Source organism: Pelodiscus sinensis, chromosome 5 (genome assembly GCF_052426305.1).
Source record: "Pelodiscus sinensis isolate ZL-2025 chromosome 5, ASM5242630v1, whole genome shotgun sequence".
Taxonomy (NCBI): Eukaryota; Metazoa; Chordata; order Testudines; family Trionychidae; genus Pelodiscus; species Pelodiscus sinensis.
Window position 1 is genome coordinate 74,345,774 of NC_143056.1, and position 27,932 is coordinate 74,373,705.

The 27,932-nt window shown below is 43.9% G+C and overlaps 1 protein-coding gene across 1 annotated transcript in view; it reads right to left on the minus strand.

The window, feature by feature from the left end:
* The window catches only part of ABTB2 (ankyrin repeat and BTB domain containing 2), a 206,360-nt gene extending 179,147 nt beyond the window's left edge, over nucleotides 1-27,213 (minus strand). Inside the window, exon 1 of the mRNA XM_006124451.5 lies at nucleotides 24,909-27,213. Within this exon, the coding sequence (XP_006124513.2) occupies nucleotides 24,909-25,776 (868 nt within the window). The 5' untranslated portion in view covers nucleotides 25,777-27,213. The remainder of the gene's footprint in view (nucleotides 1-24,908) is intronic.
* Between the last annotated feature and the right edge of the window lie 719 nt (nucleotides 27,214-27,932).

Here is a 27,932-nt window from a genome sequence, read left to right on the forward strand (position 1 = left end):
TCCGGCACTGTGCATGCGCCACGTGCCCAGGGCCAGGCCAGCCCCGAGCACATGGCGGGCGCACAGGAATGCCCCCGCGGGCACCATGGCACCTGCGGGCACCATGTTGGGGACCACAGATTTAAAGGGCTATTTTCATTATGATACGAATCTGGATTTTTTTAAAGTGAAAGCTGAGATTTTGCAGGACACAGAAGCACCCACCTGAAAAAAATACCAGCTCAATGAGCAAATGTGATCTGGCTCATTTGACCCCTACCTCCAGGTCAAATCCAGCTTAGGCTGTATGACAGCTTAATTGATATAACTCCTTTGTTTCAATCCAGTTCCTAGTGGTCAAGTTCCCCTCACAAAAGCAGCCATCACAACTAGCAATATTTGGCACCGTAACATACAGTCCTCGCCATAACCCTGTGAGTAGCTCCACTGACTTCAATGCAATTATTTGCTTGCATAAGGCAAGCAAGAAGTGGTCCTTACCAAAGAGACTAAGGATGTAATGGGCTTGGAGAATAAACAACCCTCAAATTCTTACAAGAAGTCCCTCTCAATCAAAGATGAAGCATATTGAGGGGACCCATGAGAGCAAAGTTGTTGTGTCTTTGGGCTATTTTTGCCACTAACCAAGCTGCTTTTGCACTGTGGAAAGAGACCATCAAACACAGCTATCAATCCAGACCCTTTCATCTGTACTAAATTAGCTCTTATTATTAACAATTTCATTTTTTCTTCGTGGAGAAGCAGCAGAATAGAGATTTATTTTTATGTCTAGTGAACTAGCAATGAACTAGCAATGACTATCTCATGGGCAGATCTTTAAAGGAAGCATCCAGCCCAACAGTTCTGTTCTTTAGACGTACTGGAAACTTTTCCAAATGATGCAATTTGTTATCTGAATATGACTGTGCTTCAGGTCTGGCCAGCGGTTAAGAGATCCTTCTGAGCTCTTGGAAGCAAATCACCCACACATAGGAGGTTCTAGCCTCTAACTCTCAAGAACATACATAACTCTGGCTATAGGCAGACACTGGTTGCTTTTCTTGGGATTTTAGTGATACTACCTCATAGCCACTGTCAATGGAGCCTATTTAGCTTTCAGTTTGAATACAAAGTAAATGGCTTATTACAACAAAAGTGAATCATCACCATCAATGACGGTTCCTAGTGACATGTAGCCATACCTTTCACATGCACTGGGACACAGAGAAATTGTACCCTGAGCAATTGTACTGGCTGCAGACCCTTATCTAATTCTGCTCCCAGTGGCACTACTTTATATTGAGAGGATCCCTAATGAAGACGACTCTGGAATTTCTTCAGATTCACAACAGAGTAAATGTCAATGCCTTGTGGCCTCTGAAACTAAATAGTGATTTAAATGCTAGTGATTTAAATGTACCAAATGAGTAATGATTTGTAGGGAGAATTTAAGGGAAGATGTGAGGGAAATGGCATTTTAGCCTTTCTTCCATAATTGAATTTATACTTAAGATAGCAATGTTCCATCTTCAGGCAGTTTTACCAACATGCCATCAGAATACTGACAGCAAATCTGGACCAAGTACTTTTCTTTCTGGTATCCAAAAAAAAAAAAAAAAAAAAAGTGTGAGCTAATAATTCACTGAGATCAGAAAGCACTCAGACAGCTAAGAATTAAGAAAATCATTTATGAGTGTCCCGTCTTCTTCTGTCAAAAATCGCTTGAAACACTTCATATAATCAGAAATAATTTCAAATATAAGCAGTTCTACATTTGGATTACTAACTAGTCACATACAACATCTATTAGCTGATGTTATCAACATGTCTTTTTTCCTAGACAAGAAACAAAGCTGCAATTGAAAAATAAATGGTTCAGATGAAAATCTCTTTTTTGTATTCTGGTGATCCATAATGAAGGCAAAATATTTCAGACATGCAACTGACCTTAAGTAATACCCTCTACTCCCAGCTTAGTACAACTTTCTAATGGAATTTTGAGATCCTTGAACGTGCTCTAAAAGTTTTCATCCCAGATACTACCATAGTTCCCCAAATTCCTAAAACCATCCACGTGGTATGAGAGAACTTGATACATCTCTTGAAAGCTGGTGCTGAACTCAAAGTAGTATTAACATAGTGAAGCATGCCCTACACAGCCAGTAGGAAACCCGGTCTCATCAAGAGTTTTGGTTTATAGTTTGGGTTCATATGATACTTGCTCAAGACTGAGGCGGTGAGCCTTCAATGTGACAGATCAATCCCACTGTCCTCACGAAAGATGACAACATCCTTTCAAGAACAGAATGATTGAAGTTAGAAAATCCTGGCTTAAACAGCATCATCTTTGATAATTAACAAGTATATTGAGGGATTTAGGAAAAGCAATTTAAGAGATTAACGGGACCACATTGAAGTTTCAGACTGGAAATTTTACCAAAGTATAGGCAGTCCCCGACTTATGCGGATCCGACCTATGTCGGATCCGCACTTATGAACGGGGCGAGAAAAGCTTCTCCTGGTCTCCCTGGTCTTCTGGGGGGTCCAGCAAAGCCTCTGGACCCCCCCAGCAGACCAGGGACACCCGGGCAAAGCCGCCCAGGCGGCGGGAGTCCCGCCGCCTGGGCGGCTTTGCTCGTTTGCCCCGGAGCAAAGCCGCCCAGGCAGCAGGACTCCTGACGCCTGGGCGGCTTTGCTCCTGTCCCCCTGGTCTGCTGGGGGGGGGGGGGTCCAGCAAAGCCACTGGACCCCCCCAGCAGACCAGGGACACCCGAACAAAGCCGCCGCCTGGGCGGCTTTGCTCGTTTGCCCTGGAGCAAAACTGCCCAAGCAGCGGGACTCCCGCCGCCTGGGTGGCTTTGCTCCGGTCCCCCTGGTCTGCTGGGGGGGGGGGGGATGCAGCTAGTGCTCCCCCCCCCAGCAGACCAGGCTTTTCTTGCCTACCCCTGGGGTAGAGCAGCTGGGGGCTGCCAGGTTGGTCCCACAGTGCTGCTCTGCCCCAGGCGTCCTGATTCAGCCGCTGCTGGTCAGTTTCAGCAGCGGCTGAATCAGGACGCCTGGGGCAGAGCAGCTGGGGTGCTGCTGGGTTGCTCCAGTAGCGCCGAGGAGCCGCGCTACTGGAGCAACCCAGCAGCACCCCAGCTGCTTTGCCCCAGGCATCCCCAAATCAGCCGCTGCTGAAACTGACCAGCGGCTGACTACAGGAAGCCCGAGGCAGAGTTGCTCTGCCCCGGGCTTCCTGGAATCAACCGCTGATCAGTTTCAGCAGCAGCTGACTTGGGGACGCCTGGGTTTCTTAAGTTGAATCTGTATGTAAGTCAGAACTGGCATCCAGATTCAGCCGTGGTTGAAACTGATCAGTTTCAGCAGCGGCTGACGCCAGTTCCGACTTACATACAGATTCAACTTAAGAACAAACCTACAGTCCCTATCTTGTATGTAACCCGGGGACTGCCTGTATAGAAGTCTTTAGAGATTTTCAAAGCTACATCTGCAATGCATATGCAAGATGCCTTTTCCCTCCCTTCCCCAGTGACTCCATTTGTATGTAGAAACTTCTCAAGCAAGATTTTTAAAAAAGTGTTTCTTTATGAATGGGAAATTTTGGTTACCTGGACACACCATTTCAAGGAGCTGGCACTGGTGACTGCTGTGCTTTCAGGAAACTCCTTCCTCCCTCCCCCTGGAGGCTGAGGCTCTATGAATAGGGGGCACTGTGCATACAGAAGAGCTTTCTTCTGCAATAAAGTAAACCAACATCACAGGGTTCATGCTGCTCTGGCAGGTGCTGAGTGCTGCATACTAGGAGTGTTGCTGCATGACTGCAAAGCTTAAAAGCAACTTGCAAAAGCATGATGTGATCCACATTGAGGAGACAAAGTCTTCAGATACATCCATTCTCTGCCCTGTGTTATCCTGCACACCGGTGAGTAAGAAAACAGACATACAGAGAGCTTGAGATATATCCCATCTTAGTCATCTTCTCACCCTTAGCTGCACCCAGGCAGATCCTAGGCTCACATCATGGCAAAGCACAGGCACATTGTGTTCTTCATTCCTACCCTGTATGGACTTGCAGGGTCAAAGCCTGTATCATTACTCCTATTTTATGTGATTGTAACTCTACTAATTCAATAGAGTTATACCAGCACAAAACTGGAGTAACACTGTGATGATGGAGGCCTATATATATATAAAGTCACTTGAAATTACACAAATATTGCTTAACGTGGAAAAAATTCAAGCTTTAAAAACTGGCACAGAAAATATAAAGAGAAAAAAAAAGCTAGATTTACTTTGCGCTGCTTGTTCAGTAGAACAGATAGCCCATTCTCTTGCTCTCTTTTAACTGCAAACCTTATACTACTTGTGTATATTTTGGATCCTTTCCCATCCTACCATGATTTCCTGTCTGAGTCTGCAGCCCATGGCAACAGCAGAAAATTGGAATACAGGCCTTGCAGATGGTGCTAGGCCAAATGACTTGTGCCAGTTTAGAATCTTCTTCCATAACAACACATTATCTGTGTCTTGGCTTTGTGGCAAGAATTACCCTTCTGCTAATAAATTCAATCTTAATTTATAAGCTGCATTTCCCCTAGGGCAGCTCTGACCTTTTGTATGCACACAAAAGATAGTGGCTCTGACTGACTGCAAGGTCGCCGGAAATTAAACAGTTTTATCACTTGTAGTCCCAGCGATGGGACACCTGAGGGAATTAGTTAAAAAGAAAATGACATGCAGCACATACATCACCCTGCAAAATAACCTGTGATGAAAGCAACAGTTCCATATGTCAGCAGCAAAAATGAGACCCAAGCTTAGTTTCTGGCACCTTTTGCCTGTGTATATTTCAGAGTTTCTCTTCACTGGGAAATCTAGTGTTAAAATGATCTTCCTAAAGTAGTTTCAATGAAAGACTTTAACCTGGTATTGCATGAATAGAAAGACCTTAATATTAAGGACCAGCTAAGGAGCCACTGATGCGCGCGCGCACCCCCCCCCCCAAAAAACAACTGTGATAGAAATTTAGCCATGTTAGTCTGGTGTAGCTGAAACAAAAAACAGGTCTATGTAGCACTTTAAAGACTAACAAGATGGTGTGACGGGGCAGGCACATTGTCCGCGCCGCCCCGCACTGAGACGGGGAACCCGGGAGTAGCATCCCCGGCCGGGACGGCCGTCGGCCCGCCGCTTCACCCAGCGCCTGGCGATGACGTCACGGGAGGCGACGGGGAGGACGCGGGGAGGGGCGGGGCCTGGAGTCATGGGACCATGCCGGCCCTGGTGCCCGTAGGGGAGCGGGCCATTCAAAAGGCGCCTGGCCAGGGGCAGAAGGGAGGAAGCACCGGGGACAGGAGGAAGGACCCTGGCTCACCAGGAAGCACCCAGGAGACGAGTGATCCGCGGCGGCAGACGCCCCACCAGGGGCAGGGACTCCGGGTGAGTCTGTCCCCTCGCTGGGGAACATGCCGAACAACAGGCCGGGAAGAAGCAACCCAGGGCGGGGCCGTGGTCCCCGCGAGTGGAGGGTTTGGGGGAACATAACCCCCTCCACTGACTAGGGACTAGCATCCCTGTCTTAGGGCCCTGGGTCGGGGCTCGGAGTGAGGGAGGGCCCGAGCCCCCTTCCCGGCACCAGCGAGCCAGTACAGGCTCCGACATCCCCACACGGTCATTCGGAAACCGCGGTCGGGTGGAGGGCCAGGAGGCCCGGCCTCTGTGTAGGACGGGGGCCACCCGAACTCGGGGTGGCCACCAGGGCAACGGGTTACAGATGGTTTATTAGGTGATGAGCTTTCGTGGGCCAGATCCACTTCCTCAGATCAAATAGCTGAAGAAAACTGGCACAACCATATATACCAAAGGATACAAAAACAAACAACCAACCCCCCCCCCACACACAAACACTCTGACACAGATGCTTAGTCACTGTAATTAAGTACATTATTTATTACAAATGCACCCACAGACAGAGTTCATTCCATAGAGGACCTGGATTTTTAACCTATTACCTATGCCTCTCACACTACGAAGCATACATTTGTACAGAACTTTTCAATACTGAGCCTATTTCCCATCAGATGAATGCATGGGAGTCAGTCCCACTGATTTCAGTGAGAGCCCCAACATCCTAAGACAATCTGGCCCACAGTTTTCAGATGAGCAGAAATATTTATTAGATTTTTCCAGTATAAACACACTTGGCCAATGCATTCCTCACCGACACGCAGAAAAGGACGCTTTGGCTGCGGAGCACTAGTAAGCAAACAACTTTCTAGACAGAGCCCCAGCTTTCACGCATCATTAATTGCTCTGTCCTCCTTGCTGTCAAAATTCAAGGTAAGGAAGCCTAGGTCTACACTACACATTATACTTTACATCACCCGGGATATGAATAATCTATACCCCTAAGCAATGATTTAAGTACCGTCGCAGAGGCAGAAGTTATTGAGCCTGTACGAGCTCTCTTCCGTCAGCTTACAGTGTCTTCAGCAGAAGTGCTATAGCAATGCAGCTGGGCTGCTGTACCACGGACGTGGCATAAGATAGGGTGCATTATTTGACAACAAAAAATGAGTCCTCTGAAGACAGTGCCGGGGTTGCAGAACAGCTTTGAGTAATGCTTTTCATCATCACCCAAAATAACATCTTAGCTTTCCAGTCAGAGAGAAATATAAACATTTAACAGTTAAGAAAAGCAGAGGAAACACATAGGCTCTGGTATATTATAATGACCAGTACTGCATTCTTCTGCATTGAATCAGACCTGCTGAACTTCGTACCAAAAACCCTGCCCTGCTAATCGCTAAGGCAGATTCTCTTAGCTAAACTGAAAAGTTTTTGTGATTCTGGAACAGGAAATTCTAGGATTTTTGAACGGACAAATATCCCTTTACAGAATACAATGAGAGAATGGTGAAGAATTACTGAATGTCAATCAATCCAAACTTCCTTCCTCCTTCCTTCTCTCCTTCCTTACAAAGTAAAGCAGGAAATGTGGCAACTGAACTGGTTAGAGCATGGGTTATGATCAGAAGAATGACTATGTAAAAACAGCCCTTCTTATTCACTGAACAGTCAGATATACTGTGTCTCTTCGCCACGGATTTATTTACATTCGTTTTCACTGCCGATAGCCTTGCAAAGCCAGATGGATGGTACCCTACTTTGTTGCGTAATTGTCGTTTAAACAGTGAAGAATTTTCACCATCACTCTGGATGAGCTGCACTGAAGAGTAGTGAGAGACAGACATCAGGCTAATTTTCAGAACCAGCTTTGAGCTTCTATAGGGTTGCCAGGTGTCCGGTATTCACCAAGACAGTCCGGTATTCACCCAGACAGTCCGGTAAAAAAAAATTCAGAGAATACCGGACACTTGAGATGTCCGCTATTCTCTGAATTTTTCCCCATCCAGGAGGCGAAAATGCCAGGCATCTGACAACCCCACAAACACTCAGCGCCCGGCCTCTGCCCGCCCCCCCCCCCCCCCCGAGCCCCAGCCCCCATGCTTACCTGGTTCCCCAAGGCTGCCGGCACAGAATGGCTGCCGGCCAAAAGACCTAGGGGAAGCAATGCTTCTCCTGGGTCTTAGTGATCAACCGCTCCTCTGTTCCTATCCCTGCACTCACTCTTAAAGGGAACATGCTGTTTTATTTATTTATTTATTTATTTGTCTTAAGTCCTTGGAGTCCTTTCTCCCCCTCCCCCAACAACTTTGGTCTCCCCCCCCTCATTTTCCCCCCTTCAACATAATTTTTTCCCTGTGGTTTTTTTGGGGGGAGGGAGAGGAGGTGTTCAGTATTTTTGTTTCAACCATCTGGCAACCCTAAGCTTGTGGGCTGGACAGTTTGAGAAGTGCACCCAAATCTGCTCTGAATTATACCTTTGCCTATCCCCACTGACTTTACGGATATAATTAAGAATTTAATCAACATCTAAACAATTAAGTGAAAAATAAATATGGAACCCTACCAGTTTAAAAATCTTTTCTGACTACAGCTGAATCAAGAGATGGAGCCCAGAAGCATGACGACAACAAAGAACTACTTCCTGCTGTGGGGCCTGATCCAAAGCCCAGAGAAGTCAATGAAAAAACTTCAGTTGGCTTCAGCAGGCTTTGGATCAGGCTCGTGGTGAGAAGAGACTTTGATTCAGACGCTGAGGCTGCTTTTACTGGGATCAGAGAAAATGATTTAACTGATTATTTATGGTTTTACCAGCTCCACCCTTAGTCATTTGTAGCTGACACAATACTTACCAGCAACAACATTTCTGACCACATTGCTACAGACTTTCTGGATATCTTGAAAATACAGCATATTACAGTATATAGTATTTTGAAGGGGAAGGATTAACAGAAACAACCAAGATGCTTAGCTTTAAATTCACTACTAGTTAAGATCAGTTTTCTCACTTGCTCTCAATCAGCCAATCATCTAAATGGGACTATCCATGGAAGTCAGTAAGTATTTGGTGCAGCAATTTGAAACAATGATGATTCAAGTTAAGTTCACAGTAAAATGCAGTCCAGCTCTATGGAGATGTTAAAATCTTCAGACTAAACAAAAAACTCAGTGCAAGTAGGGAACAAAATGAATAGAACAAAACAAAAATCACTATCCAAGCAGTTGCTGTATAAGCAGCCAAAGAGAAGAAAAATTCAATACATAAACAATCGAAATTAAATCCATCCATACAGAAGAAATAAATGTGGGGTTTAAGCTACTTTAGTACCTTTACCTTGCTAACATTTTGCCCAGACATTGAAATACATTTGGCCTGCTATCAGAAAGTCTCACAAGACCGAGCCAGGGGAAATCTCTCTTCAGTTACTTTGGATAAATATGTAAATAGACAATCAATTCTGGGGAGACACTAACAACACTATAAACAGTGTGCAACAAGGTAAAGAACAACATAGAGGGCACCTAACCGTAGGAAGAGCCTATAGAAAACCAAAAGTGAGTTAAGAATCACGCAGAGGCCCATGTATTTCAGTAAGATCATGCCAATCCCCCTTTGCTGCACCAATGCTATACAGAAATGCAATGCGGTCAACATCCAATCCATCCAAAGGAATCTTCCACCCCATCACAAATCAAAGCGCCTCTCTACTCTCATCCTACACAGTGAAAGGCATTCCTGGTTCCCTGCCCTACCATGCTGCCTCCTGTTCCAGAATTTCCATAGTAGGTCACAGCACTTGAAGTGTCTCTGGATAAAACTGTGGGTCCAAAGGACTCTGCACATACATGGATGCTCTCCTAATCCATCCATCCATTCCTGAGCTTCTGTGTTCCGTCCTTAATGAGCTACAGCTCTATCTAAGCCAGGGTGGTTCTACCAATACCGCCATTTATGTTTTGTAAACAATCATTGCTGTGTTACACATTTAAACACAGCATTTCATTACTTAAAGGCTTTAAGTCATGTCAACCAACAATCAAGCTTGCTATTACTAGACTGCGGGATCATACTTCAATGGGACATAACACGGTTCCACACAGTTTGGTTTTATGATAATGGCCCAACTCTGTGTGATGCTTCAAATGTTAACATAAATGGTCAGTTATACAAATAAATCTAAATGGTTCCTTACTGATGCAATGGCAGGAATTATCTGGTAGTACCTGCCCTATTTGACAGAATGGTGCCTAAGATGACACCAGGGGCGGGGAGGGAGAGGAGGTAAAGGTTGTGTAGAAGAAGATAGTTATGCAGTTGATGCTAATGCTTGTAGGAAGACAAACATCTGGACCCCTTGCAGTCCTCCCCTTTTCTTAGAAGCTGGAATATAAAGAGTTTTCCCCACCATGTATAAATAAGTCAACATCACTGTTACATCATACAGATTTTTAATTGTCGAGTGACATTTAGAAGAACTTTTCTTTGGCTCGTATTATGAATTATCCTTTTCTAGAGTTTAATTATTTTTGTTTGTACTTATAAACAGCTAACAGCTGGAAGATGTAATAGTAAATGTAAGAGTATGGACATTTTCCAAGAGGAACTGTACAGTATTTGAAATAGCTACTCTGGCAATACACTGCAGGGGAGACTGAGTGGCACTGGCTACTGAGAATTCCAGAATAAGTGATCACATTCAGTTTGAAGTAAATGTACTGAGGTACTTAAGAGCTTGAGTCTCATGGACTTTCAATGAGGCATTTGTGGAGCCAAAGCCTATATCGCTTTTGAAAGGGCTGCTGAAGCATCTAAATCACTTGTGAAAATTTTATCCAAAGACAAAAATCACCAAAAATCTAAACCACTGAAAGTATGCCCTGTATGACATAAATTTTCTTAGTCTAGTTCTCTCCCTTCTCCATTCCTGTAGAACTGGGGGCAATAGCAGAAAAACCATGACTGCAGTTAGTGGTGGCATTAGCTAGCGTCCTTCTTCGAAGGATCAGAAGTGTCACGGTACTAGCCGATATCCTCTCAGTCACAGGTTAGGGATGAAGCACAAAATGGGACAGCACAGGGGAAAGACCATTGCCTGCACCTCTTCTGTGGAAGAAAAGGTCAGTCTGCAGGATTATCGCTCAAGACATTTTTCAAGTGCTGTGGACAAAGCTCTCTGTCCCCATAGCTTAAAGATGCCCTCACTACACAATGCATAACTTCCATTAACATATGAAATTACTGATAGTGCAGAGGTTTCTTCTCTGAGATGGTGTTGGCTTGAAATACAGAAGGCATCAAGTACACAAGGACAAACCTTCACTGGAAAAACATAAGCCAAGTGCCAGCCATGGCACCATGGAAAACCTTTTGAACTGAGTTTAATACTTTGAAAAAGTTAGCCACTGGAGCTTATAAGGTCAAACCCAGAACAGTGTTCTTGTCGACTTTCATTTGTGTTCTGTGTATTCAGCATCTTGCAGGATGTGGCCCAGAGCAGAACAAAAGCTTTTATTCTATATGTTAAAAAAAACCACCACCCATGTCCAAACTACCTGTAACCACACATTTTTCAAGTCCGTGAATTAGTCTGTGAACTGTTTGCTTTTTACTTCAGGCACTCTCCGCATAAGGCTTCCAGGCAGCCTGTAATGCATGGAATAGTTTTGGATAGTCACCATTTTAAAGAAAATGAAATCCTAATAAAAAATTATCAGAGATTCCAAAATCTGAGAATATCTTGAAGCAAAAAACCAAAAAAACAAAAACAAAAACAGCTGACCTCGTTCTATGCTCTAACCATCACCTCTCTCTGACTTATTCCTGAAATATAAAAATCTAAAGATTAAGTCATCATGGAACTAGACAAAAAACAGTGAAAACTGTAAAGAACCAGGAGAATACTTTCTGAGATAGCCATCTGCCTCTGCTGGTTTGTTTTCTGTTGTTGTTTGAATGCACAAGAAGTCCCACATTAAATACACAATAATTGTCTTGCTTTATTCTGGCTGCAAGCTTCAAGCTCATGTCAGCACAAAAACTTCAAAGAGGTCAAAGAATGCAAAGTAGTGACACAATTAAAATGCCCAGTGCAGACTGTAACAGAAGACATAGAGGAAGGGAGCTAACCTTTTCCATCCCTTTCTCCCCTAAAATATTACAAGGAACCTTTGTACATTTCCTGTCAGTTTATTTAATCCATGCACTGAAATACAAAGAAAGGTCAGATCCTGAGCTGGTGCAAATCCATACATTTCCACAGAAGTCAATTTATACAGGCTGAAAATGTGGCATAAAGAATGTAGTTGGGTTCAGACTTGGGGCTCTATCCCACAATCACTCAACATTTCGCTTTCCTCATGTAACTTATTCTAGTATCACTACCGTATAAAGCAATTTAACAGAATATTCCATCATATGAGGTGAGAATGTCTTGCTTTATTCCAATTTACTCTGAAACTGATTCATCTGGTGACATGAGAGAACTCAATGGAAACCCCCTCTCCCGTGTGTTTGTATAGTTCTAGGAGTCTAAAACATGGAATTGAAAAGGATAAATCCTAGGGTTGCCAGGTGTCTGGTTTTGAACTGGACAGTCCAGTATTTGAGCTTTCTGTACAGGAAACAAATTGAGAAAATATAAATGTCTGGTATTGTCTAAATAAGATGTAATGTAGATTGTGATGTAATGTCAAGTGTGTCCGGAATTTTTGTTGAAACCATCTGGCAACCCTAATGAATCCTTATTATCGTGAATGATTCATGAGTAACACATTACAATCCTTCCCTTAGCATTAACCAGTGTCAGTAAATCCAGCACTCCAAATTCTTCAAATTTTTTTTACAGGCAGTCCCCGGGTTACGTACAAGATAGGGACTGTAGGTTTGTTCTTAAATTGAATTTGTATGTAAGTCGGAACTGGCTTCCAGATTCAGCCGCTGCTGAAACTGAGCAGTGGCTGACTACAGGAAGCCCGAGGCAGAATTGCAAAGCCTCGGGGGAAGCCAGCAGCGGGACAGCCCAGGCGCACCCGAGCCCCTCCGCGGCTTTGCTCCGCGTCTTCCTGGTCTGTAGACCAGGAAGACACGAAGCAGCTTTTCTCGCCCCGGAGTACACGGGCGGCGGGACCACGAGGTCCCGCAGTCCGTGTCCTCTGGGGCAAGAAAAGCCCCGTTCGTAAATGCGGATTCGACATAAGTCGGATCCGCGTAAGTCAGGGACTGCCTGTACTAGGAGACTTAACCAGTGCTCCCTGGGCCGAGCCAAGGAGGGATGGAGGGCAACCATGCAGGCCTCCCACTGGTGCTTCCCAGGGCTGGGGTGTTGAGTGCTACCAGCCACTGGCTTCTCACTGGGGCACTTGCAGCCCAACTGTGGCCATTCCACAATATAAATCTCCTCCTACCTGACCCCCCCTTTTCCACTGTATGAGAAACAATCAAATTCCAGGCACATCCCGTTGTCCTGGCATAGCCAAATCCTGACCTTGCTTTAACTGAAAGTAAGAAACTGCATATCAAATTTGGTGGTCCTAGCTCTTATTATTTAGGGGGAGCTCTTGAACAGACTCACAGACAAATGCAAATTTGTAAAATACACAGACAGATTAGTTAAATAATTAATTTAACAGATCTTCTAAAGTGCTCTCTGCCATTTGTGCTACCATGCTGGTTACCAACTTCATGAAGTTACTAAAACTAGGAATCACATTCCCTCTATTTAAAAAAAAAATAGCTGCAGTAATTAGCTTAGGGATCCATCATAAATGACCCCTTAGGCTGCCTCATGATGACCCCTTTCTCTTCTATATGACTTTTAATCCCATGGGTCCAAAGCATTTTACAAAACATGAATTAAGTCTTACATCCGTGAGAGTTTGTACTATTCTATATCTCATCACTGGAAAGATAGGGGAATTGAGGTAAGAGGAGACAACAGAACCGGACGAAGTTCAAACAATAAGTCTAGGACAGAGCCAACAACAGACCCAGAATTCTTGACTCTCAATTATTTTAGAAGGACTGGAAAGGAGACAGATAATTTCTGCCCACGTTCAATTTTGGCTGTGGATTTTCTGGTGTGTACCTTCATTCACACCAGACTTTTGCATTTAGCCACTAAGGAAAATTTGAATATATTCACAACAATCAACATAATGTGACCAGTGTTCCCTCTAAGCCAGGGATGGGCAATAATTTTTGATGGGAGGCCACTCCAAGAATTTGGAAAGTGGTTGAGGGCCACACTCTTCCATGATATCAATGGAGGAGGTGTGGGGTCTGGGATGGAGATTGGGTGCAGAAGGGAGCTTGGGGTAAGGGAGAGAGTTTGAGTGAAGGAGGCACATCCCCCCAGCCGCTGTTCTGCATTGCAGTCTACGGAAGCTGCACACGAAGGCAATGAGTCAGTCCCTGCTCCACGCGTTTTTTTTCATTCATCATCCGCCCCCCCCCCACAGAGACACCAGGCTGAATGAAAAGAAACATGTGGAGCAGGGACCAACTCAGCGCCTTTGCGCGCGACTTCCCTAGGCTGTGTGTGGCGATGAATAAAAAGAAATGCGTGGAGCAAGGACTGACTCAGCGCCTTCGTGCGCAGATTTTACACTTTGTTATGCATCTGGGTCAGAAGAAATCTTCCCGTAAAGAGTATAAGACACAAATCTAAACTCACCTACCAATAGAAAAAGAACAATAAAAGAAACTGCAAACAGCAGTGTAACTGAAATAAGTCCTGTAATTACATAATCAGTTATTATCTCTTCTGCAATAAGATCATTTTTAAATGGATGAAAGGAGATCATATTTCAAATACACTCAAGAATAGAGGCTTTCCTCAATGGGTATTTTATAGTTGAAAATTCCATTTACCTTGATTTAAAAGGGATGATCTTTTGTTTCCACTGCCTCATAAGTTAGCAATTACAATATATCCTACACTCATAACTCACTTTTAAAATATTTATTCTAAATTTAGTACTCAGAAAAGTAAAATCTGCAGCCAGGTATAATGCAGACAAGCACTCCACCTACATAAGCTGTACAAACATACCCCAGCCCTGCCCTGCCACAATCATGTGGAAGTTTTGTGACATGGACCAAGTGTTCATTGGTGATTAGAAAAAGATCATGGACTTCATTTTTATTTAGGACCTAAGCTAGGATCTGAATTCAGACCTCTAGAGGTGAACAGCATAGACACAGACATTAATTAACTTCACGCTCTTAAAACACTTCTATTTTTCCTTTTATAAAGCCTTAGCTGCCAACAAACTTTCCCTTGGATATAACCACAACTTTATTTTTCACATTGCTAGTGTGCATCATGTGTTTTAAGAAGGGTGTAGCACATTTTATAATGTTTCTAGCTCTTGTGCTATAAATATCAGAAGTCTGGTAAGAAATTTTACAGTCCTGACTTTTAAAGTAAGGAAATATGAAGTCACTACTGAACTGGTCATAACCACTGCCTCAGGTCTGCTTAGATTTAGAGCCAGACGTCAAGTGTTAAGACACTGATGCTCAAAATAAGCATTCGTATTCCTCCTATTAAACAAAAGGGCAGTGAAAATGTTCCTCTTTTTTCCCCTATCAGAATCCACCATAGTATAATGTTAACAGCTTGGATAGGTCTTCACTGCAATGTTAGCTCAGTCGATAGTCTAGATCTTGCCCCTAACATCCCCTTCCATATGCACAGAAAAGCCTCTAACCATGGCTTGAGCCTGGGTTATTTTGCAGCCTAAGCTGGCACCCCACCTACTTTTCAGTGAGAATTCCGGACAATCAAACCTGATGTAGTTAGTCCTTCAATCCTATCACACAATTCCACCTAGGCTTTGTTTTCTTGTCTATGCCTCTTCTTCCACATTGCATTTTAGCCCTGTGTTTTCCTGCTCCACTTACACTACATTTGAATTAGGGATGTCAAATATCAGTTAATTGAATAGTCGATTAACCTCATGAATTCTTATCGGGTAGTCGACTATTCTATAGTCCCCAGGCAGCCCGTCAGGGGGGCCAAGAGGTCTGAGCTCCCGGACCTGGCACAAGCCGGAACTGAGCTGGGCTGCCTGTCCGCCTAGCTCCTAATACACTTTAAATGTAGAGCTGCAGCAGGGGTAGATTCTGAATCTGGTGAGAGTTAGGACTGAGACGGGCTGCTGGCCAGCCTGCTACAAAAATGTACTTGTCTGTGTGTGTGTGTGTGTGTGTGTGTGGGGCGGGTTAGGGTTAGCTTTTGCTATAAGCTTTTGCCTATCGGTTAACTGACTATACTATTACATCCCTAATTTGAATAGAAATGTATCCAAGAATTCTGTATTTCCCCATGCATCTGACGAAGTGGGTCTTTGCCCACGAAAGCTTATGTTACTACACTTCAGTTAGTCTATAAGGTGCCACAGGACTCCTCGCCGCTTTTGTATTTCCCCAGTTTGCCAGAAGTTGACCCCAGCCTTCTGGTAAAGCTGTGACATGAAATAAGTAAGTGTCATATTTTGGAGAGATGAAATTTTTATAATTAATGGGCAGGAGAGAAACAAAGAGGCAGAGGAATCAGTCGAGCCAATAGTTTGCCAACTGAACTTCTTAATGACATTCTCATTAAAAGTTCTTGCTGCCATATGCAGTTTGCTTTTGTCTGTAAAATAATAATGAATAACCCCACCTGAAACCTATTTACATAAAAGTAATGTTCTCACGTTGCTCTCTGGGTAGGGCAGAGACAGAGAGCACCCTGCCTATGACTTCATAGAGGAGCCTAGTTTAATGGGCTATCCTAGCAGAAGTCCATTCCAACACATATGCCAATGCGGTTCTATTGTGGACACAGTTATACAGGTCTGGCCTGGGTATCATTCCACCTATGCTAAGCTTGCCCAGGCCAACCCAGCCACCAGTCCTGGCTTTGTGTTCTGTGCTACTATTTAGCTCTAATTTGCCCCTACTTATTTCTTTCTAAATTGAAGGTCTGTTTATTTCTTGATATGTTTCAGGGGATGTAGCACATGAGGCACCAATAATAATGTGATTCCACTCAATTTACTGCAATCAGGAAGGTCATCCTTCCATGACAACTTTATTCTAAAGCTTTCTTCTACTGGGCTGTTTTTTAATCTTTCATTCCATCTTCCATCCAAAACACAAAGGCACGGTCTGGGCGTTGTCTTCTCACCTGCTTTATGTATCTCTCCAGTATCATTTTCCTCTCCAGCTGTTTCCACATTTTTAAATTTATCAGTGGGTTTTCCAATTTCTTGCATTTTAATATCTCCCAAATCAATATCAGCTCTAGTGGTAACTCTAAGATGATGTATTTTTAGTTGTTTGCTAGGGGTTGGTCTACTGAAGATGGCCTGAAAACGTTCTGCCCATCTTTTAGCACTGAAAAAGAACAAAGGAAGAGACTTTCCATTTGCATCTTTAATAGGGCCTCCATTGCCGCTAAAGTTTCCTGTTAGTTGTTTGATTGTCTCATACAAGGTTATAGGCTTCGGCTAGCTTCATGACATTTTCTATCAGTATATTCTCTTTTATCTCATCTAGCACTCCTTTTCACCTCTCTGCTGAGAAGGCTCCATTCTTCCTGTCTCTTGATCATTTCTCAATGTTTTACCATTCACAGTATAAACACCGACTGCATGAATCGCATAAGTACTAATCTTCCCTGTAATTACAATTTTAAAAAACAGTTGGTAATTGGAAAAAAAATCTAAAGAGATCAGATGGGTATTTCAGAGTGTCACACCAGCAAGATTCCTTTTTTATGTACTGGGGTAATAGGTGAAAAGGGCTCCTACAGTTATGTTTTAGCATAGGATAAGAAATACATGAATCAAACTAATTAGCATCTCATTTATTCCCAATGCTATTTTTAGAACATTTGGACTAACAAAGAGAAAGGGGTTTTTATTTTAAATACTCCAATTTCAGAAATATATGCATCAATACAGCACATTTCATGTAGGGGAATTAAAACAGCTAATATGAAATGAGCCACTAGCTTTTATTTTAACAAACATGCAACAGTGCCACTGCTGATTGCTCAGGTGCTTCTTGCCAACACTGGGCCAGATACTATATTTACCATGTTAAGCCTATCGTGTTTGCCCTGCAGTATTTCACACTTAGAACATAGTTAGCTGGATGTCAATGAAATCTCCATCCTGCTCTGAACAGCGTACAGACCATACAAATGTACACACGCACAGGGAATTTATTGGTAATTTAACAAGCAATTTAACTATATCCTAAATTTAACTCTACATAGGGTTTTCCTGTGCAGGGCCAGGGCCTCCATCTCAGTTTCTAGTTCCCTTTGCTTCTGATGGATGCTCCAAACCCTCTTACATACAAGTTGCTATTTAACAAAATTCATCTACTAGCATGTGTCACTAGTAATTAATCTGCTAATTTATGAAGTTCCAGCTCCTAATCTTAAAGTGACCAAACAAGAAACCCTGTTATAAAGGATTTTATTGTTCAGATTAATCTTTCCAATGAGTTCAAGAATGAATTTGACCGGGAATTGTCATACTGTCAGTTTTATGGAATGAAATGAAAACTAATCACTAAGACTATGTCTACGCTAGAGGGTTTTTGTGCAAAAACAACTGTTTTTGCACAAAAACCCATGGAGCATCCACACCTCAAGCAGGTTTTTGCGCAATAAAATTTACAGTAAAATGGTAGAAAAGAGGACTTTTTGCGGTGTAGGTATACCTCTTTCTACGAGGAATAACTTTTTTTTGCACAAGAACTCTTGTGCAAAAAGGTACATGTAGATGCTCAACAAGGGTTTCTTGCGCAAAAAGAGGCTATCAGAAAAAGCACAGGTGCTCTGATGGCCATTCTGTGAATAGCAATCAGAACTTTCTTGCGCAAGAGCATCCATGCAGTGTGGACACTCTCTCGAGTAAAAGCACATCGCTTTTGCGATGTGCTTTTGAGGTGTGGACGCGCTTTTGCGCAAGAAGTTTTTGGGGAAGATCTCTTCCACAAAATGCTTCTTGTGCAAAAACCCTGCAGTGTAGACAAACCCTAAGGGCCACATTTTCGGCTAAATGTCTATCCAAACTCCACTTGCATGTATGCAAAGGCATGAACATGTTACATGACCTTTGCAAGTGCCACCGTGTGGACGCACACTTTAAAAACATTAGCATCTATCTGCATGCAAGTAAGGGTTAGCATTTGAGCTAGAACATAGTATCTACAGAATCTAGTGGGACAAATTCTAACACGAGTATACAAGTTCTAGAAGCATTTGCAGATATGCAAGCACTGCACGTGCACAACTGAAGGCTAGGGTTTGAAAAATGTTTCCTTATGAGAGGAATTCAGTCATACTGATAGAGTTGTGAAAGATCCCAGTGCACTGGAACTACCAAAGCCCTGCTGTCTGTGTGTTATGTAATAGGGATGTTAAACGGTCAACCGGTTAACTGGTAAGCTCATCCTTACAGATGAGGCTCACTGGTTCCGGTTAATCGACAGGGGCTGGAACAACTCCCTACCTGCCCCAAGCAGAGGGCTAGAGCAGCGGCTGACCTTGGGAGGAGCTGGCCCTGCTCCCAGGGAAGGCTGCTGTCTCTGCAGTATAAAGCTCACGTAACCCTGTAACTGCCAGGGCTCGACAAATAATGTAATCTACTCGCCCGTGGCGAGTAGATTACAACCCGGAAGAGCCGGCGCAGAACCATCTGCGCATGCGCAGAACCATCTGTACATGCACCGAACACAGAGCCGCGCGAAACCGTGCGGCTGGCGAGTGGGGCTCGCTGCCGCTTGGCGAGCCCTGGTAACTGCTAAAATTTTAAGCAGTTATATGGTTACATTTTTAAACACATTTTTACATCCCTAGTATACAGGCAGTCCCCGGGTTACATGGATCCGACTTACATCGGATCCCTACTTACAAACGGGGTGAGGCAACCCCGCACTAGCTGCTTCCCCCCAGCAGACCAGGGAGACATGGAGCGTCTTTTCTCAGCAGAAACCTCAGCTTGAGAATAAAGGACTGAGAGAAGTGAGGTGTGGGAGAATAAAACTGAGCTCTGGAGAAATGTTTGCCTAGAGTTTCCCCTACAAAATGTACCAGTTCCGACTTACATACAAATTCAACTTAAGAACAAACCTACAGTCCCTATCTTGTACGTAACCCGGGGACTGCCTGTATAGGTAACAGGAATCTGTACCTCTTGCTGATGGTGGCTTTTTTATGTACTGGGAGGGCTTCTCTTCACTTAACCCATGATGGAGGCTTTGGAGATTAATCTCCCAGGGTTTGATTTAACAGGTCTAGTAAGGATCTGCTCAATTGACAGCTGATGGTGCCCGTCGAACCCAGTACTCAATGGTGGTCACGAGGAGCAAGGGAAGCCAATGGGAGAGTTTCTTCCACAGAACTCCTGTAGTTGGGACACCATAGAAATTTGACTTGAGGTACATCAACGCCATTTATGCTAATCTCGTAGCTGGAGTTGCATATCTTAGGTCGACTTTCTCCAATAGTATAGGCCTTGCCTAAGAAACCACCAAAGACTCAAGATAAGCCAGAGTAAAGATGAGACACAGTACCTGGGTGAACACATATTGCCACCTGACCAAAAGCGCAGTACAGATTTTGTTCAGGGAGAGTATCCCCTAACACAGAGAAGGGGTCAAACATAGGAAAAAGTTCCATTTTAAAATTGATTCATGGCCCACTGAAGGGGACAATTAAAAAAGTACAGTAGCAGTAACGGTCCTAAAACTGTTTTATTCCACTTATGTTTCCAGCTATTCACTCTCACGCATACACTTCCTGATTAGGGATGTTAAAATGCAGGGGGTTTTGTAACATGTAACCGCTGAAATTTTCAGCAGTTACACATTTACATGTGTAGGGGAAGGGAGGGAACTCCGACTCCACACACATATACCAGCTCTGATGGAGCTGCCTTCCCCCCCTCTCAGAGAGGCAGAAGTGCGGGGGCGGGGGGGCAGAGGGGGGAGGAGAGGTTTCAGGTAGCTCCTGTCTGACCCCTTCCCCACAGTTGCCTTTGATACAGAGACAGCAGCCCAGAAAGGGAGGGGGGGAGGCTTGCGAGTAACTATTTAATTGCGCATACTAACACATCCCTATTCCTGATGACATACAGTTTTTTTTATCTGTAGCAGTAATAATTAGCTTGTTAGAATTAATGAGACATTATGAAAACTAGCAAGCAGTCTGAATAAACCACACTTTACAAGGTGTTTTCCTTATTCAGTGCATAGGCACTATAAATGGATTTCAGCAGGGGTTAGCATGTTAAATATATGATATTAAACTAAAAAAAAGTTAATAAACATGAATAGGGATACACTTCTATAAGAGCTAGGAAATTAAAATCAGGACTGTGTGGAGTTTTGTGTGTGTGGAGAAATATAAAACAAAAGTTACTGACCAAATATGGGGCTTTTAGTTTCCAGACAGTAGCTGCTCTTAATATATAATATCATACTAGACCAAATTCATCTCTACTGCAACTCCACTAAAGTGATATCAGCAAATGATTTGGCTAAGTTGTTCTAAAATATCCTGAATAAAGGACATGGTGGTTGGTTTTTTTGCAGAGAAACTAGTATAGCTTGTTCTGGGACCTTAATCCCTTTCTTGCTAACATATTGATACTTCAAAGCAAAGTTCCTACTTAAGCATCACTTGAGCTGCCTTACCTGCCAGCTGTGTTTGGGAGCACTCAAGCTGTTAACGACCCTTTTTCTTTTGAATTCTGCAATAACTGTAGCATTATCATCTATGGTATATTAGGACACAGCAAGTGCATTCCACCTGGATGCCCCAGGAACCATTCAGGAGTATTCAGTTGGTTAAGTACAATAAGTGCTGTGCTTAACAGATGGAGTGATAATGCTGGCTCAAAAGCATTTCTGGAGTTCTTACAGCTTAGTATAATGAATAATAAATGAGTCAATTCATCTACATACAACATAAGAGAACAAACACACCAGCATAAAAAGTCACAATACAGAATCACATCCATGGTCCTTCTCCTCAAGTGAACTATCACAGAGAGCAGCCAGTACCACCTGTTTCAAGAGGATACAAGAAACCTTTCAGGTGGGGGGTAGGAATGGGATCATTTGTCCCCAAGGAAACTTTCCACCTAATGTTAGAGATGGATTTTCAACTCAAAACTGTAAGTCCAGAAAAGTCAGAACAGGTCCTTAATATTGACAGCTATGTTGAAGCCAACCTAAATGGAGATCCTATCTATCCATGCGTCATGAACAGTCCCGTCGCACTTTTTGTAAAGATCAAGAATTTGCTTCTGTGCCCCAAGCTAATGTTCCTGGAAAACAAATGAAAATCTGACCCAACTAAAAGCCTGGTTTAGAGTTTTAACACATGATCCTGAAGTTCTTGCACATTTGTCACCATAAGGAAATTTGAGTATGCAAAGACTGCGGGGCCAGACCACAGCAAGTGTAGGCATCAACAATTCAAAATTAGAAAAAAAAAAAAAAAAAAAAAAAAAAAGAGCCTAGCTACTGAAGATTGTTGGCTTTATCATTCTTTAACATCACATCCTACTTCTTGATCTTCTATTGATGGCATTTTTTGAGATTTTCACAATTTAATTAATTTCATATTCTACATCTTCTTTTTAATTAATTTCATCTTTGAAGATGCCCAGTGCAATAATAAACTGTAGATGGGTTTACTGATGAGCCATGCAGGTGTTTGTATTGATGAAGAAATGGACAAGTCACTCTCTACATGTGTTTCTGTATTGAAAATCAATGCCTAGAAGTGATTTCTTTTGTATACAAATTCTTGTTTGTTAAGTTTTTTCCAGACTGCTGAACATAATGAGCCAAGTGTTTCTCTTAGTATTATTGTAAAGGTCAAATAATTACACTGAATTGAATTTAATTGCCCCACATTTCTACTAATGTAACCAAGCTCAGAATTTGCACAGTGGCTAAGTTTCTTGTAAGTGCAAGTGACTCCACCCACAGTATGCTGTTGCAGGATCTATAGTACTATATTAGTTACATATTCATTTCAGCCATTTAATATTTTTAGCCAAATGTACAGTGCAGCATGTCATCTTTGACTTATAATTGCAAGAATGGACATTAGAAGAGTCACTAATTCTTGTGTTTCACATTAGATAAATGGTCACATCAAACTGAATTAAACACACCTGAAGGCACTCTACACTGCAAGTAGAATAGAAAGTAAATGTTCAGCAAGACAGAAACCACAAAAAAGGCAAAGGAGCTATCCTTTTCCATGGCCAGTCATTGCTTAGAATTCAATTGCATGAGTGTTATCAGCTGAACACTTGGTGTTTTGAATATTTATAACCCTTTCCTTGCATAGCTGTTTATGTTTCCATCAAACACCAGCCTCCATTCATTCATTCATTGTTGTTATTCCAAAAGGAGATTTCTGTTCAGGCAAGGAGACTTTATAAGTCAGCAACACCATGGATTAACACACTGTTTCAGTCACCTCTTAATCTCAAAACACAGAAACTGTGCGCCAAAAACTGAACAAAGAATATGGTTACCTAAAGGATAATTCTTTCCAATAGAATCATATGACATATTTTACTCCAGATGAGAGGGACAGGTAGAAGAGAATTATTCTGTCCTTCCATATAGATCCTCAACTACAAATGTTCACATGGCCTGCATAGAATTATCTGTTATTGTTTTGGTGGCAGCCAAAACGTCCTAGGTATTTTCTCAGCAGAGGAAAATACAGTCCTGACACTAAAGAGCTGAGGTTTACAAACAAGGTCAATGCATTTGTATATTTCACTTGACATAATTTGCAGTTATGGATTCCACCAGTGCCCCCCCCCAAATCAAATCCAAAAGGCCATCCTATTTAGAGAGAATTCTGCATATATAGCATATTACCTGTATTTCTCTCCCTCATATTGGAAACACTCTGTCCCTATCTAATAGAGACAGGTGTTGGGAAATAAGGCATAGAGTGATGGTGGTTCATGTATGTGGTGGTTGTGCTGAACAGGCTGGATCAAGCCTGGCTAAGGTGAGGAAGAGAGAACACACACTAATGAGCACAATTTATTGCCCACAGAAATTAAGCCTTTTTCCTAGTGCTCTGAGACAGTCTTATTGTTTACCTAAGGAGTAATCGTACAGGTGCAAGAGGTTATTTAGTTATTTTCTTTAATACACCTGTACAACACAGAGCAGGATTTCCTCCTCTATTTAACTGCATGGCATTTCATTGCTGACATTCAAATGAGAACATGATCTTTATTTCTTAAGGGTAGATCTGCTCCTTTTGCTTGTTCCCTAAACTGAAGTTATTAATGTCACAATTGTGTACGACTTCAAATAAAGACACAGTAACCTTAACTGACAAACCCTTTCTTAATAGGCTCAATGCTTCTCAAACTTTTACATGGGATATGAGTTGCTCTTTGACATCTAATGATACAGTTCAAAGGCAAATATTGCAAGTTTCCCCAAAGAACTGTAAAATAAATTAAAATAAACATTGTATCTTTCAGTATTAGTAGAATAATGCTGGCATTTTCCTCTATCTGCTAATCTGTTGAAGGGCCTAATCAGATTACAGGGGTAGATACAATACTATGTTGTGTTATTTAATCAAAAACTGTGCTATAATCCTCAATTAAGTGAGTTATGTGCCAATTGGTGTAATTTACATATACATAGTATGCACTATAATCTTGACAAGAACAGATCCTGAATAAAGTGTTGTTAGCTCAGAAGTTGTACAGTTATTTTGGGGAAAAAACAGCCTTATCATTGTTTTGCCTTTTATTAGCTATATCAGGGGAAAATATACTGAAGATCATAGAATCAATAGGGCTGGAAGAGGCCTCAGGAGGTCATCCAATCCAGTCCCCTGCAGGACCAACCCCAACTAAATCATCCCAGCCAGGGCTTTGTCAAGCAGGGATTTAAAATCCTCTAGGGATGAAGATTCTACAACCTCACTAGGTAACCTACTGAAATAGTTTTTCCCAATATCCATCTTCGATTTGCCCCACTGCAACTTGATCACAAAGTTTGCCCCACAAAGCTCTCAGTATTAGCCTTTATGGCAGGCTCTTCTTCAGGGAAAAAAAAGTATGCTTTTTTTTTAAAATCAAAACAAAGTTAAAGTTTCTTAATGCAACTTTTCTTTCTCAATACTTGGAAGTACACACACACTCATTCTCTCTTAGTAATGCTAATGAACTCAGAGTGCAGCTGGTAAGAAGTTAATTGCAGTCTCACCTGCCTTTATTTTTATTCATAACAAAGGGGTTGGTTTTCCCACTGCAGTTGCACCATGTATAGCAATTTACACCTGTGCACAGTGATTGCAATGTGCTCCCATTCGGATCTGGTAGTGTTTTGCATCTAGGGTTTTTACAACTGCAAATTATTACATCAGGTGCAAAGCAGCCAAAAATCAGGCCCGCATCTATCACAGTATGTGCAGGACAAGAAGCTTTATGGTAACAGTCACTCAACTTACCATTAGCATTTTTCCCACAGATGAGATGCTCGTAAGGCTGCAATACTCCCCAAAGTTCAGCATCATTGTTGATGACCATCTCCAGGATTTCAGAGGATATTTCTCCTCCTCCTCCTCCATCTGGGCTCTGACTAGCTAGAACCCTGGCCTTGATCTCTTCTACCAGATTCTCTATACAAGCTGTCAAAGAGATAGCTGCATACTCATGGATCCTTACGGAGATCCTAGTGTCCACCATCCACCTGAAAAACCTCCCCACGGAGAAGGTGAGGCCACATCGGGCTGACTTGCCTTTCCTCAGTCCATCTCCTGCACTCATGCTGTACAGGGAAAGAGCCTTGACAGTAGCCAGGACACAGCTTTCTGACAACGACCAGCTCTGGATGAGCTTGATGGCACTTTGGACCTCGAATCTAGTGCACTTGGAATGCATTACACTCAGTCGTTGGGCCTCTCTGGAGATCCTGATCAGGGCTCTCCTAAGTAGCTGAGAGAGTCTCCTGACTGCTTCCTGAGAAAAGTTTCTGCTATTTTCACCCCCCTTTCCTTTCCTGAGTATTTTCCCAATGTCTTCATCAGTCCAAGGGAATTCCTCTAGTTCGGGCAGTTTAGGACACTTGGAAAAGATGTCTGCAACTTCAGGGTCTTCTGGCAGAACAGTGTTCACCGTATCCCAGCTGTTATTCCTACTGTTCATGGAGCCTGAATAGTACCACCAGTTGCCCCTGTGCTGAGATGATGTGAAGGCTTGGGAGTTGGACTTAGAAGAAGAGAGACTAAGGGATCTGCAGGAATCTCCTGCCCCATAACCAGAGTCCAAGGTTAAATCCTCCAGGGTCTTCAGAGTAGAGCTGTATATCCCAGCCATAGGAAAGACTTGCGGTCCAGCCCCTTAGAGGCGCAGAAAGGTGAAGATGAAACTAGACCCCTGCTGCTTTTAGTGGACCAGAGAAGCTGGCACGACCAAGAGAACCGCTGGGCAGCTTATAACATTGCGGAGAAGAGGCAAGTTCACACTTCTGCTTCAAAGGATCCTTCAGGCGCTGCTGGGTGCCAGCTGTCTCCATTCCACAGGCACGCTGAGATCATTCATTTTCCGTCTGGAAAGGACAAGGAGGGGGGAGTGTCGGTATCAAAACAGTCCCCGTCGGGGGGTATCAAAGGAATCTCCTCCTAGGGCAGGTCACTGCGGCGTCTCTAGACAAGGCCAATTCCCCGGCGAACGGGGTGCTGAGCAGGCAGGGAGAGGCGGGGTCCCGAAGACGAGCAGAGACCCTACGCCAGGCAGCTCTCCCGAGCAACGCTCCAGCCCTTAGGGAGCGAGGCAGCAGGAGAACCTGAGAGAGGCAAGCGGCGCTCGGCTCCCTTGCAGAAGCTTTGAGCGAACTCCTCGGCTGGGCACCCCCGTGTGCAGACAACATGCAAATGACCCGGGGGAAGGACACCAATCAGCGGCCGCTGAGGCCGCCAGTGAATCGGGGCTGGGCGGCCCCTATGCAAATCGGACCCAGGGAGCGGGGCCGCGGGGAGCGGCGCGAGAACTGGGCGGGCGCGTTTCCAAACTCCCCGCGTTTGCGGCCATTGGCAAAGCTGCGCGCGGAGCGGCCACCCCTTGCTCGCCAGTGAGGCGGCAGAGGGACTTTTTCGCCGCTCAGGGGCTCTCGGCTTGCTCAGCCGGGTGCAGCGGCTCAGTGGCCAGGCGCAGCCGAAGGGGCGGGGAGCGGGGAGGCTGGGAATGAGGCGGACGGGCTGGCGTGGCTGCAGGACCAGGCGGTCACCTGTGGGCAGCGAAGGCGTCTCTGTTCTCTCCCACCCCCACGCCATCCCCCGTGCGCGCGGCCTGCAGGGGCCCGCCCGAGACGGGCCGGGCTTTCACGCTGGTTTCCACCCGCAGCTGCTTTGTCCTCTGCTGCTCCACAGTGAAACGGCCCCCGGTGAAGATCTCTCGCTTCCAGGTGAAAGACCAAAACCACGTGTCCCTGAAAGCAGCGGCTGGGCTGCACGCTCACTTCATTCATGCTTCCCCTACCTGGCTCCTCTACGGGCGTTGGAAAATGAACAGGTGACTTGTACGCGCGGAGCGTTGAAGCCACCGCGCCCGCTCCTGAAAGAGGCCTTTGTGCGATAGTTTGCAAAGTTCTTGACCTTGCACCGCGGGCTGGATAGGAAATAGCCCTGTCTCGTTTGCGTCTGCTCCTCGCTGCAAAGTAGTGCTAGCTCTTCCCCCTGCAGTCGTTAGGGCTATTTTGTTGCAATTAGGATTTACTTGGTGCAGTAGCGCCGCTTTCTGGTAAGAAAATCAATTCAGATCAGCGTCCTCTCAAGGCATCTCGAGTAGGGATGTAATAGTGTAGTCCAGTGGTCTCCAATCTTTTTACACCCAAGATCACTTTTTAAATCTCAGAACAGGCAAAGCTCTACCGCCCCGCCCCTTCATTGAAGCTCCGCCCTCTCTGTTCTCCTCTGCTGTGTCTACATTGGCACCCTTTTCCAGAAAAGGGATGCTAATGAGACAAGTCAGAGTTGCAAATGCCGCGGGGGATTTAAATATCCCCCGCGGCATTTGCATGAACATGGCTGCCGCTTTTTTCCAGCTTGGAGCTTTGCAGGAGAAAAGCACCAGTCTAGACGGGATCTTTTGGAAAATAAAGCCTTTTCCGGAAGATCCCTTATTCCTGAATTTAAGAGGAATAAGGGATCTTCTGGAAAAGGCTTTATTTGCCGAAAGATCCCGTCTAGACTGGTGCTTTTCTCCGGCAAACCCCGAGCTGGAAAAAAGCGGCAGCCATGTTCATGCAAATGCCGCGGGGGATATTTAAATCCCCCGCGGCATTTGCAATTCCGACTTGTCTCATTAGCATCCCTTTTCCGGAAAAGGGTGCCAATGTAGACACAGTCCTCCTGTCCATCACTTGTTATCCCTAGCCCTTACTTACACCCTCTGATAAACAGTTTATTTTTAAATTATGCAATATATAAAATAAAAATCACATGTTTATAGTTACGAAATAAATGGTCTGGTTT